The sequence below is a fragment of the Dendropsophus ebraccatus genome, chromosome 10, assembly GCF_027789765.1.
Source record: "Dendropsophus ebraccatus isolate aDenEbr1 chromosome 10, aDenEbr1.pat, whole genome shotgun sequence".
Classification (NCBI taxonomy): Eukaryota; Metazoa; Chordata; class Amphibia; order Anura; family Hylidae; genus Dendropsophus; species Dendropsophus ebraccatus.
Window position 1 is genome coordinate 3280470 of NC_091463.1, and position 12787 is coordinate 3293256.

The 12787-nt window shown below is 46.2% G+C and overlaps 1 protein-coding gene across 4 annotated transcripts in view; it reads left to right on the forward strand.

Annotated features, from left to right (window-relative positions):
• Nucleotides 1-12787, forward strand: part of DIPK1B (divergent protein kinase domain 1B) — a 130002-nt gene that overhangs the window by 36380 nt on the left and 80835 nt on the right. Inside the window, exon 1 of one of the 4 annotated variants that reach the window (XM_069985622.1) lies at nucleotides 9620-10970. The exons of the other annotated variants lie outside the window; for them this stretch is intronic. Within the exon in view, the coding sequence (XP_069841723.1) occupies nucleotides 10908-10970 (63 nt within the window). The 5' untranslated portion in view covers nucleotides 9620-10907. Of the gene's footprint in view, nucleotides 1-9619; nucleotides 10971-12787 lie in introns of those variants that run through there. 4 annotated transcript variants of the gene reach the window in all.

Here is a 12787-nt window from a genome sequence, read left to right on the forward strand (position 1 = left end):
ATATACCACATGCTGCTATACTGTACAGTAACTTATATATCACATATCCAGCAGCTGTGTTATCAGGGTTATACAGTTACTATACATTATATACCACATGCTGCTATACTGTACAGTAACTTATATATCACATCTCCAGCTGCTGTGTTATCAGGGTCATACAGTTACTATACATTATACACCACATGCTGCTATGCTGTACAGTAACTTATATATCACATATTCAGCTGCGGTGTTATCAGGGTTATGCAATTACTATACATTATATACCACATGCTGCTGTACAGTAACTTATATATCACATCTCCAGCTGCTGTGTTATCAGGGTTGTACAGTTACTATACATTATATACCACATGCTGCTATACTGTACAGTAACTTATATATCACATCTCCAGCTGCTGTATTATCAGGGTTATACAGTTACTATACATTATATACCACATGCTGATTGCTTTACTGTACAGTAACTTATATATCATATATCCAGCTGCTGTGTTATCAGGGTTATACATTTACTATACATTATATACCACATGCTGCTATACTGTACAGTAACTTATATATCACATATCCAGCTGCAGTGTTATCAGGGTTATACAGTTACTATACATTATATACCACATGCTGATTGCTATACTGTACAGTAACTTATATATCACATATCCAGCTGCTGTGTTATCAGGGTTATGCAGTTACTATACATTATACACCACATGCTGCTATACGGTACAGTAACTTATATATCACATATCCAGCTGCTGTGTTATCAGGGTTATAGAGTTACTATACATTATATACCACATGCTGCTATACTGTACAGTAACTTATATATCACATCTCCAGCTGCTGCTGTGTTATCAGGGTTATACAGTTACTATACATTATATACCACATGCTGCTATACAGTAACTTATATATCACAGATTCAGTTGCTTCTCATTGTTTCATCTCTTCTGCATGTTATTTAGAATACAAAATCATTATTTTTGGGGTGTGGAACCAATTGTCTGCATTTCAATAATTTCTTATAGGAATATTTTCTTTGGTTTAAGGTTTAAGGCTATGTTCCCACTACGTGAGAGACCAGCCGTTCCGTGACCCGGCCGGGTCACGGAACGGACGGTCTCTGCAAAGATCATTACGGCCGGTACTTATGTACCGGACAGATGATCTTTCCGGCCGCAGTGTTCTGATGAGGGTGCATCAGCATGCCCCGCATCAGAACTCTCATTGCACACAATAAGCAAGCGTTCGGATCCGCTTGCTTCATTGTGTTAACTGACAGGTTTTTCTGCCGCCGCAATTCACTGAATTGCGGCCGCAGAAAACTTACGTGTCAGTTCTTTGCGGTGCCGTATGGGATCCTGGTCAGAGCGTATACTATGTGTATGCTCTGGCCGGGATCCCATAGCAGTAAAGGCAGTGGATTTGGATTACAAGCACAGTCCCAGAACAAATTATACTCGAAAACCAAGGCACCACTGTATATACATATATGTATGGACAGCTCGGGTACATATATATATGTACCCGAGCTGTCTATACATATATGTATATACATATATATATATAGAGAGAGAGAGCGAGAGAAAGAGAGACAGCTCGGGGATACATATATATATATATATATATATATATATTATATTAGAAAATGTACCCGGCGCTGCCGGGGTATAAAGTGTCAGTGTGTTAATTAGATTTGTTCTAAGGTGCCCAGGAGGCCAAGCTAAAGGTATTGTTTCATCTGAGTTTATCAGTGGAATTAGTGTTAACCGGTAGTGCATAGTTGGAGGGGTTCTGTATACCCACAATGTATAGTTTTTAGGGGTCTCACATATCTGTAGTGCATAGTTGGGGGGGCTGTATACCTATAGTGTATAGTTGGGGGGTTCCTGTATACCTGTAGTGTGTATTTGGGGGGGGGGGGCTGTATACCTGTAGTGTATAGTTGAGGGAGGTCCTGTAAACCTTCAGTGTACAGTTGGTGAAGGTCCTGTATACCTGTACTGTATAGTTCGGGGGTCCTGTATACCTGTAGTATATAGTTGGTGCTGTATACCTGTAATGTATAGTTGGTGGAGGTCTTGTATACCTGTAGTTTATAGTTTGAGGGTCCTGGATACCTGTAGTGTATAATTGGTGGAGGTCTTGTATACCTGTAGTATATAGTTCGGGGGTCCTGTATACCTGTAGTAAATAGTTTGAGGGTCCTGTATAACTATAGTATAGAGTTGGTGGAGGTCCTGTATACCTGTAGTGTATAGTTTGGGGTCCTATATACCTGTAGTATAAAGCGGGTGGAGTTCCTGTATACCTGTAGTATATTTGGGGTCCTGTATACTTGTAGTATAGAGTTGGTGAAGGTGCTGTATACCTGTATTATAGAGTTGGTGTAGGTCCTGTATACCTGTAGTGTATAGTTTTGAGGTCCTGTATACCTGTAGTGTATAGTTTGGGGTCCTATTTACCTGTACTATATAGTTGGTGGAGTTCCTGTATACCTGTAGTGTATAGTTTTGGGGTCCTGTATACCTGTAGTGTATAGTTTGGGGTCCTGTATACCTGTAGTGTATAGTTTGGGGTCCTATTTACCTGTAGTATATAGTTGGTGGAGGTCCTGTATACCTGAAGTATATAGTTGGTGGAGGTCCTGTATACCTGTAGTATATAGTTTTGGGGTCCTGTATACCTGTAGTGTAAAGTTTGGGGTCCTGTATACCTGTAGTATATAGTTTTGTGGAGGTCCCGTGCACTTGTAGTGTATAGTTTTGGGGTCCTGTATACCTGTAGTGTCCTGTATACCTGCAGGGTTGTATTTACCCATATGGCAGTGTTATTCAGTCACAGTGTGTCGTTATTGGTCATGTCTGGTATGGCGGTGTTATCCAGTCACAGTATGGTGGTATTGGTCAGGTCTGGTGTGGCAGTGTTAACCAGTCACGGTATGGTGGTATTGGTCAGGTCTGGTATAGCGGTGTTATCCAGTCACAGTATGGCAGTATTGGTCAGGTCTGATATGATGGTGTTATCCAGTCACAGTATGGCGGTATTGGTCAGGTCTGGTGTGGCGGTGTTACCCAGTCAGTTTGCCGGTATTGGTCTGGTATGGCAGTGTTATCCGGTCAAAGTATGGCGGTATTGGTCAGGTCTGGTATGACAGTGTTATCCAGCACAGTATGGCGGTATTGGTCAGGTCTGGTATGGCAGTGTTATCCAGTCACAGTATGGCGGTATTGGTCAGTTCTGGTATGACAGTGTTATCCAGCACAGTATAGAAGTATTGATCAGGTCTGGTGTGGCGGTGTTATCCATTCACAGTATGGCGGTATTGGTCAGGTCTTATATGACAGTGTTATCCAGTCACAGTATGGCGGTATTGGTCAGGTCTGGTATGACAGTGTTATCCAGTCACAGTATGGCGGTATTGGTCAGGTCTGGTGTGGCAGTGTTATCCAGTCACAGCATGGCGGTATTGGTCAGGTCTGGTGTGGCAGTGTTACCCAGTCACAGTTTGGTATACCTGTTGTGCCCTGTGTATACATGTACTGTATGGATGGAGTAGGGGGCCCTGTATATACATGTAATGTATAGTTGGAGTAGGGGGTCCTGTATATACATGTACTGTATAGATGGAGTAGGGGGCCCTGTATATACATGTAATGTATAGTTGGAGTAGGGGGTCCTGTATATACATGTACTGTATAGATGGAGTAGGGGGTCCTGTATATACATGTACTGTATGGGTGGAGTAGGGGGTCCTGTATATACATGTAATGTATAGTTGGAGTAGGGGGCCCTGTATATACATGTACTGTATAGATGGAGTAGGGGGTCCTGTATACATGTACTGTATAGATGGAGTAGGGGGCCCTGTATATACATGTACTGTATAGATGCAGTAGGGGGCCCTGTATATACATGTACTGTATAGATGGAGTAGGGGGCCCTGTATACATGTACTGTATAGATGGAGTAGGGGGTCCTGTATACATGTAATGTATAGATGGAGTAGGGGGCCCTGTATATACATGTACTGTATAGATGGAGTAGGGGGTCTACCAGTTATTACTGTGGATGTTGTGAGGCAGCTTCCCTAGCAACCATTGCTCCCTGTGAAAATGAAAGCCGTAATCCTATTGGTTGCTAAGGCTCCAACTGCCGTGTCTGCTGCAGCTAATTATATCACCTGTGTGTGCAGTGAGGAGATTTTCCCATTCATCTCTATGGAGCGCTCTTTCCCCTCCCCCTCCCCTCCTGTACATCTGGCGGGGACGGGACCTTCGCAATAACCTTCCCGGGCACCCAATGTATCTGTGGGCCAAATTTGGGGTCAAACGGTTCAGGCGTTTGGAAGTCTATAGAGGACAGACAGAAAGACAGACTTTGATTTTTATTATATATATATATATATATATATATATATATATATATCTTCACAATGGAGTGCACTCAGTGTTGGAGTGCCAAGCAACGGGGATTGAATCCACGTCCCCTCTTTAGAAGAATCCATGAAGTGCCGCAATTATTTCTTATATATATATATATATATATATACTAGAAAATGTGCCCGGCGCTGCCCGGGTATAAAGTGTCAGTGTGTTAATTAGATTTGTTCTAAGGTGCCCAGGAGGCCAAGCTAAAGGTATTGTTTCATCTGAGTTAATTAGTGGAATTAGTGTATACCTATAGTGCATAGTTGGAGGGCTTCTGTATACCCACAATGTATAGTTTTTAGGGGTCTCGCATATCTGTAGTGCATAGTTGGGGGGGGCTATATACCTATAGTGTATAGTTGGGGGTCCTGTATACCTGTAGTGTGTAGTTGGGGGGGGGGGCTGTATACCTGTAGTGTATAGGTGAGGGAGGTCCTGTATACCTGCAGTGTACAGTTGGTGAAGGTCCTGTATACCTGTACTGTATAGTTCGGGGGTCCTGTATACCTGTAGTATATAGTTGGTGCTGTATACCTGTAATGTATAGTTGGTGGAGGTCTTGTATACCTGTAGTGTATAGTTTGGGGGGTCCTGTATACCTGTAGTATATAGTTGGTGGAGGTCCTGTATAGCTGTAATGTATAGTTTGGGGTCCTATATACCTGTAGTATATAGTTGGTGAAGTTCCTGTATACCTGTAGTGTATAGTTTTGGGGTTCTGTAAACCTGTAGTGTATAGTTTGGGGTCCTGTATACCTGTAGTATATAGTTGGTGGAGGTCCTGTATACCTGAAGTATATAGTTGGTGGACGTCCTGTATACCTGTAGTGTATAGTTTTGGGGTCCTGTATACCTGTAGTATGTAGTTTTGTGGAGGTCCCATGCACCTGTAGTGTATAGTTTTGGGGTCCTGTATACCTGTGGGGTCCTGTATTCCTGTAGTGTCCTGTATTCCTGTAGTGTCTTGTATACCTGCAGGGTTGTATTTACCCGTATGGCAGTGTTATTCAGTCACAGTGTGTCGGTATTGGTCATGTCTGGTATAGTGGTGTTATCCAGTCACAGTATGGCGGTATTGGTCAGGTCTGGTGTGGCGGTGTTATTCAGTCACGGTATGGTGGTATTGGTTAGGTCTGGTATAGCGGTGTTATCCAGTCACAGTATGGCAGTATTGGTCAGGTCTGATATGATGGTGTTATCCAGTCACAGTATAGCGGTATTGATCAGGTCTGGTGTGGCGGTGTTACTCAGTCACAGTTTGCCGGTATTGGTCAGGTCTGGTATGGCAGTGTTAACCAGTCACGGTATGGTGGTATTGGTCAGGTCTGGTATGGGAGTGTTATCCAGTCACAGTATGGCGGTATTGGTCAGGTCTGGTATGACAGTGTTATCAAGCACAGTATGGCGGTATTGGTCAGGTCTGGTATGGAGGTGTTACCCAGTCACAGTATGGCGGTATTGGTCAGGTTTGGTGTGGCAGTGTTATCCAGTCGCAGTATGGCGGTATTGGTCAGGTCTGGTATGGTGGTGTTATCCAGTCACAGTATGGCGGTATTGTTCAGGTCTGGTATGAAGGTGTCACAGTCACAGTATGGCGGTATTGGTCAGGTCTGGTGTGGCAGTGTTACCCAGTCACAGTTTGGTAGACCTGTAGTGCCCTGTATATACATGTGCTGTATAGATGGAGTAGGGGGTCCTGTATACATGTACTGTATAGATGGAGTAGGGGGCCCTATATATATATATGTACTGTATGGATGGAGTAGGGGGTCCTGTATACATGTACTGTATAGATGGAGTAGGGGGTCCTGTATACATGTACTGTATAGATGGAGTAGGGGGTCCTGTATATACATATACTGTATAGATGGAGTAGGGGGTCCTGTATATACATGTACTGTATAGATGGAGTAGGGGGTCCTGTATATACATGTACTGTATAGATGGAGTAGGGGGTCCTATATATACATGTACTGTATAGATGGAGTAGGGGGTCCTGTATGTATATATATATATACTGTATAGATGAAGTAGGGGGTCCTGTATATACATGTACTGTATGGATGGAGTAGGGGGTCCTGTATATACATGTACTGTATATATGGAGTAGGGGGTCCTGTATATACATGTACTGTATATATGGAGTAGGGGGTCCTGTATATACATGTACTGTATAGATGGAGTAGGGGGTCCTGTATATACATGTACTGTATAGATGGAGTAGGGGGCCCTGTATATACATGTACTGTATAGATGGAGTAGGGGGTCCTGTATATACATGTACTGTATAGATGGAGTAGGGGGTCCTGTATATACATGTACTGTATAGATGGAGTAGGGGGCCCTGTATATACCTGTACTGTATAGATGGAGTAGGGGGTCCTGTATACATGTACTGTATAGATGGAGTAGGGGGTCCTGTATTTACATGTACTGTATAGATGGAGTAGGGGGTCCTGTATATACATGTACTGTATAGATGGAGTAGGGGGCCCTGTATACCTGTACTGTATAGATGGAGTAGGGGGTCCTGTATATACATGTACTGTATAGATGGAGTAGGGGGCCCTGTATACCTGTACTGTATAGATGGAGTAGGGGGTCTACCAGTTATTACTGTGGATGTTGTGAGGCAGCTTCCCTAGCAACCATTGCTCCCTGTGAAAATGAAAGCAGTAATCCTATTGGTTGCTAAGGCTCCAACTGCCGTGTCTGCTGCAGCTAATTATATCACCTGTGTTTGCAGTGAGGAGATTTTCTCATTCATCTCTATGAGGCGCCTCTCCCCCCCCCCCCCCCCCCCCCCCCCCCCCTCCTGTACATCTGGCGGGGACGGGACCTTCGCAATAACCTTCCCGGGCACCCAATGTATCTGTGGGCCAAATTTGGGGTCAAACGGTTCAGGCGTTTGGAAGTCTATAAAGGACAGACAGACAGACAGACAGAAGGACAGACAGACAGACTTTGATTTTTATGATATAGATATAGCAAGACAGCTTGGGTATATATATATAGTGACAGCTCAGGTATATATATAGACAGACAGCTCAGGTATATATATATATATATATATATATATATATATATATATATATATATGTGTAGACAGACAGCTCGGGAATATATATATATATATTTATATATATATATATGACAGCTCGGGTATACATATATATATATAGAGAGAGAGAGAGAGAGACAGCTCAGGTATACATATATATATAGACAGCTTGGGTATACATATATATATATAGAGAGAGAGAGAGAGACAGCTCGGGTATATATATATTGTGGCATGGTGGGACTGTAAGAGGCAGTTCTATGCCTCTGGAGTGGGAATTGGGAGTTCAGGTGGAGCTCCTGGTCCAGATACTCAACTTTAACCCTAGAGCTAATGAGGCTCTGAAACCCACCTGGTGGAGCTCTATTAGAGACCCCAGAGCTTTCCAGGTGAGGGCTCCGAGGTGAAGACTCCCAGGGTGGGAGAACAGGCAGCGCTAGGCCTGTGGGAGCTGCAGACGAGAAGTCTGGGTAAGACCAGTGGAGCTGGTGATATTGAGCATTAGGCTCATAAGTGACAGCTAGGGAAGCTGTGGTGTTAGTCAGTGGCTAGATGGCCTAGGTTTTATTTTATTGGCAGTGTTGCCTATGTCTTGTGTTTTCTTTGAACGGATAAATAAAGCTGACTGAGGTCAGTATAAAGCCTACAGCACTGACTGGACTGCAATTTGTGATGTGCCGACCGTCTCAGGCCCAGGAGATGGCGATCCCAGCGAGTGAGTAACTCCCAGAATGTCACAATATATATATATAGAGAGAGAGACAGCTCAGGTATATATATATATATATTGACAGCTTGGGTATACATATATATATATATATATATATGTAGAGAGAGAGACAGCTCGGGTATACATATATATATATATATATATATATATATATAATATATATATAATATATATATATATATATATATATATAATATATATATGAGAGAGAGAGAGAGACACAGCTCGGGTGTATAGAGAGCTGTGTGGCAGTGTGGAGCTCCTGCTGCCCGGTTGCCTAGGTAACCGCTTAGTATGGAGGAAGAGGTTGTGCAGCAGCTGCGGCACAGACATCAGCTGGCCGCGGTCTGTAGGAATGTGAAGGGCTGTTAGAGAAAAGAGGAGGTGCAGCAGCTGAGTCCAGCTGCTGGTGAGGAGGCAGGCCGCCCAGCCCTCTCCCTCCCCCGGTTGCACCTGCTCCCGCTCCCCCTCCCGCAGCTCCTGCATTTTGTGTCGGAGGACGAATAATCAGCAGAGCCGGAGCGTTCCCTTTAAGGAGCATCAGATCAGCTGCCGTCTGCTCCGGAGCATCGTGCGCCCAGCACCCGGGGAGGAGAGCCTACCGGAGCGCAGCCCCAGCCGGGTGTACAGGACACCGAGCCACCGGGGACACGCTGCTGACAGAGGGGTGAGCAAAGGAGGCGGGGGGGGGGGCAGCAGGATACAGGATATTTAGGGGAGGCAGGAGGATACAGGGTATATAGTGGGGACAGGAAGGTACAGGGGGCGCTGGAGGATACAGGGTATAAAGGGGGGGCAGGAAGATACAGGGGTGTTGGAGGATACAGAGGGGTGCAGGAGGATACAGGGTATATAGGGGGGCAGGAGGATACAGGGGTGCTGGAGGATACAGAGGGGTGCAGGAGGATACACGGTATATAGGGGTGCAGGAGGATACACGGTATATAGGGGGGGGGGCAGGAAGATACGGGGGGGTCCTGGAGGATACAGGGTATATGAGGGGCAGGAAGATACAAGGGGGTGCTGGAGGATACAGGGTATATAGGGGGGGCAGGAGGATACAGGGTATATAGGGGGGCAGGAGGATACACGGTATATAGGGGGGCAGGAAGATAAGGGGGGTCCTGGAGGATACAGGGTATATGAGGGGCAGGAAGATACAAGGGGGTGCTGGAGGATACAGGGTAGCTAGGGGGGGCAGGAGGATACGGGGGTGCTGGAGGATACAGGGTATATAGGGGGGCAGGAGGATACAGAGGGGTGCGGGAGGATACAGAGGGGTGCAGGAGGAAACAGGGTTTATAGGGGAGGCAGGAGGATACATGGTACAGGATACATGCTGTAGGGGTGCAGGAGAGAAGAGGTTATAAGGGGTGCAGGGTATGCATGGTGAGAAGAGGGTTTAGGTATATAGGGGTGCAGGACATTATGGGTATATAGGGGTTTAAGAGAGAGAACATATGGGGGAGCAGGAGAATACAAGGTATGCATGGTGAGAAGAGGATAAAGGAGGTGTACTAGATGAGCAAGAGCTTTAGGGGGTACATACAGGGTGCAGGAGAATATATAGGATTAACTTAGGCTGTTAGGGGGATGAAAGTACACCATGTGACTGGTGGGACAGACATATTATGGGGTGTACTGAGTGAGATGAGGAATTAGGGGTTCCCCAGATGGGCAGAGAAAGGCAGGTGACAGGGTGCGGGGTGCAGTCCAGGGGAGGCAGGTGGCGTATAGCTGCTGGGGCTGAGGGCAGGTTATATCGGGGTTCATATCTGGTTTGTAGCTGCTGCTGGGGCTGAGGGCAGGCTATATCGGGGGTCCATACCTGGCGTATGGCGGCTGCTTGGGCTGAGGGCAGGTTATATTGGGGGTCCATACCTGGCGTCTAGCTACAGGGGGGCTGAGGGCAGGTTATATTGGGGGGGTCCACACTTGGCATCTAGCTGCAGGTTCTTGTGGCTGAGTGGTGCCCCCTTATTACTTACAGTGAGGTGCAGGGAGGCTGCAGTCAGCACCAGGGAGAGGCGCAGACCTTGGGGCGATCTTATGGATATACAGTGACCCCTGAGCTCCAGAAACAAACACTCCGCTGTGGTGGCTTTGAGAAGAAACGGATTTCCTTGGTGAGACCTGACGGGCTCCAGATAGCAGCGGATAAACAATCCTTTTATGCGTGGAGAGAAGCTACCCCCATTGTACGCTCAGCATCCTGCCCGCTCCTCGGTGACTGTCACAACAGCATTGTCTCCTGGACGAGTCATCCGGAATGTGCTCCTCTACGTGACCCCCAGGATAGACCCCCAGTGGGCACCGCATCCTGATCTGTGCTCCTCTGTGACCCCCAGGGTAGACCCCCAGTGGGCATAGCATCCTGATCTGTGCTTCTCTATGTGAGCCCCAGGATAGACCCCCAGTGGGCACTGCATCCTGATCTGTGCTCCTCTGTGTGACCCCCAGGATAGGGGACACAGACCCCCATTGGGCACAGGATCTATTGGGTCATCTGAATGGGCAATGAGGGACATCCTTCTTTAGCTGGGAATTTACTCCTAAGACTTGACACTCTCTTGCACTGACCCCTGGATGGATTGCAGGACATCCCCTCAATGATCAGCAACTTTCCGGTACCTGCTCCCTGACCTCCCGATCACTGGATAGACTCCCATGATCTAGGAGGATGCGAAAGCTACGTCGGCTTGTCCACATGGTCCTGTTCTGCCCGCTATCCAAAGGGCTGCAGGTAAGTAGCGATGGATGACTCCTGTATTACCTGTGTGTGATCCTTTCCTAATCCTTTTATCCCTGGTTTTTGCTCCTTGGATGGAGGACACTGGGTGATGGCTTATGCTATGTATCAGTAGGGAGGATCATACATGGTAACTGTGGTCCTATATCTGCACTGTATCTGATAGCCGGGGGTCTCCTCCGTAATATATCTATATGTCTGCACTGTATCTGATAGCCGGGGGTCTCAGGTGTCCTATATCTATATGTCTGCACTGTATCTAATAGCTGGGTCTGTCCTGAATCTATATGTCTGCACTGTATCTGATAGCCGGGTCTGTCCTATATCTATGTGTCTGCACAGTATCTGATAGCCGGGGGTCACCTCTGTTCTATATCTATATGTCTGCACTGTATCTGATAGCCGGGTCTGTCCTATATCTATATGTCTGCACTGTATCTGATAGCCGGGTCTGTCATATATATATATATATATACACTGTATCTGATAGCGGGTCTGTCCTTTATCTATATGTCTGCACTGTATCTGATAGCCGGGGGTCTCCTCTGTCCTATATCTATATGTCTGCACTGTATCTGATAGCCGGGGGTCTCCTCTGTCCTATATCTATATGTCTGCACTGTATCTGATAGCCGGGTCTGTCCTATATCTGTGTCTGCACTGTATCTGATAGCCGGGGGTCTCCTCTGTCCTATATTTATATGTCTGCACTGTATCTGATAGCCGGGGGTCTCCTCTGTCCTATATCTATATGTCTGCACTGTATCTGATAGTTGGGGGACTGGTTTGTTGGTCACTCTCGGATGGTGGTCTGGGTCCTGGATGCTGCTTTAGTGATATTTTACCTCCAGAGCCGCCATCTGCCTTGTACTTCGGGGGTTACAAGAAGGAAACTGAGCTGTAGCTACATTCAATATCCTCTTCATTAATAATGGAGGAGCAAAGTTGAGGAAATCACAGGCAGATATGAATGCGCTTTCACTTGTCGTCCCCGGAGGAGACACCGAGACCTTTGTTACTCAAGATCATTGACTGTTTACTTGACATTGTGTCCCGGTGATGGCGTCCTCTCATCTCCATCTCCTATATCTGAGGCCCATGTAGAGGGGTCACATCAGGCAAGTCCTAGTCCGTGCCCCAAAACCTTTACGTCTGTATGACTGATGCAAAACTACAACTTCCAGCATGCCCTGGCAGCTTTTCGGCAGGATCTAGAGCTGTCAGGGTGGGGATGGTAGGTATGGAGGAACCAGAGGCCCTCACAGAATGTTGGGAGCCAAGGATTTCGTAAGATTGCCCTAGATGCAGTAGTGTAGTTGCAGAAGCAAAAAGGGAATGCTGGGAGTTGTAGTTGTGTAACAGCTGGAAAGCCTTAGGTTGATGACCTTGTGAATGGATGGAAACCTCTGTATAACCCTTAATGGTATCAGAAGCCATTGTCTTAGATGACCAGAAAGACAAGCAGGCAGAATGAGAAAGGAGAGTGACTAGGGGGACCCTGGCAATGCACAGGAGGGGGGCTGCACCCCCATGTGTTCACCCTATTATAATGCATTTACCAGGATGTTAGTGACATGGCAGCTATTACCAGGGCTGTGGAGTCGGTAAGCCGCAGCTCCAACTCCGACTCCTGAATTTTATCAGTACCGACTCCGACTCCTGCTCCTTTATAAATGGCCAGTCATATACCAGGGGAGTTATTTATCACACTGGCTCAGCAGCTTCTCCCTAATGTCCTACATGATCCTGGGGCAACTTCTGAGGGAATAAGGAAACCTATAAAGCAGCTTTTCCTGTGTGTGCAGTGGATG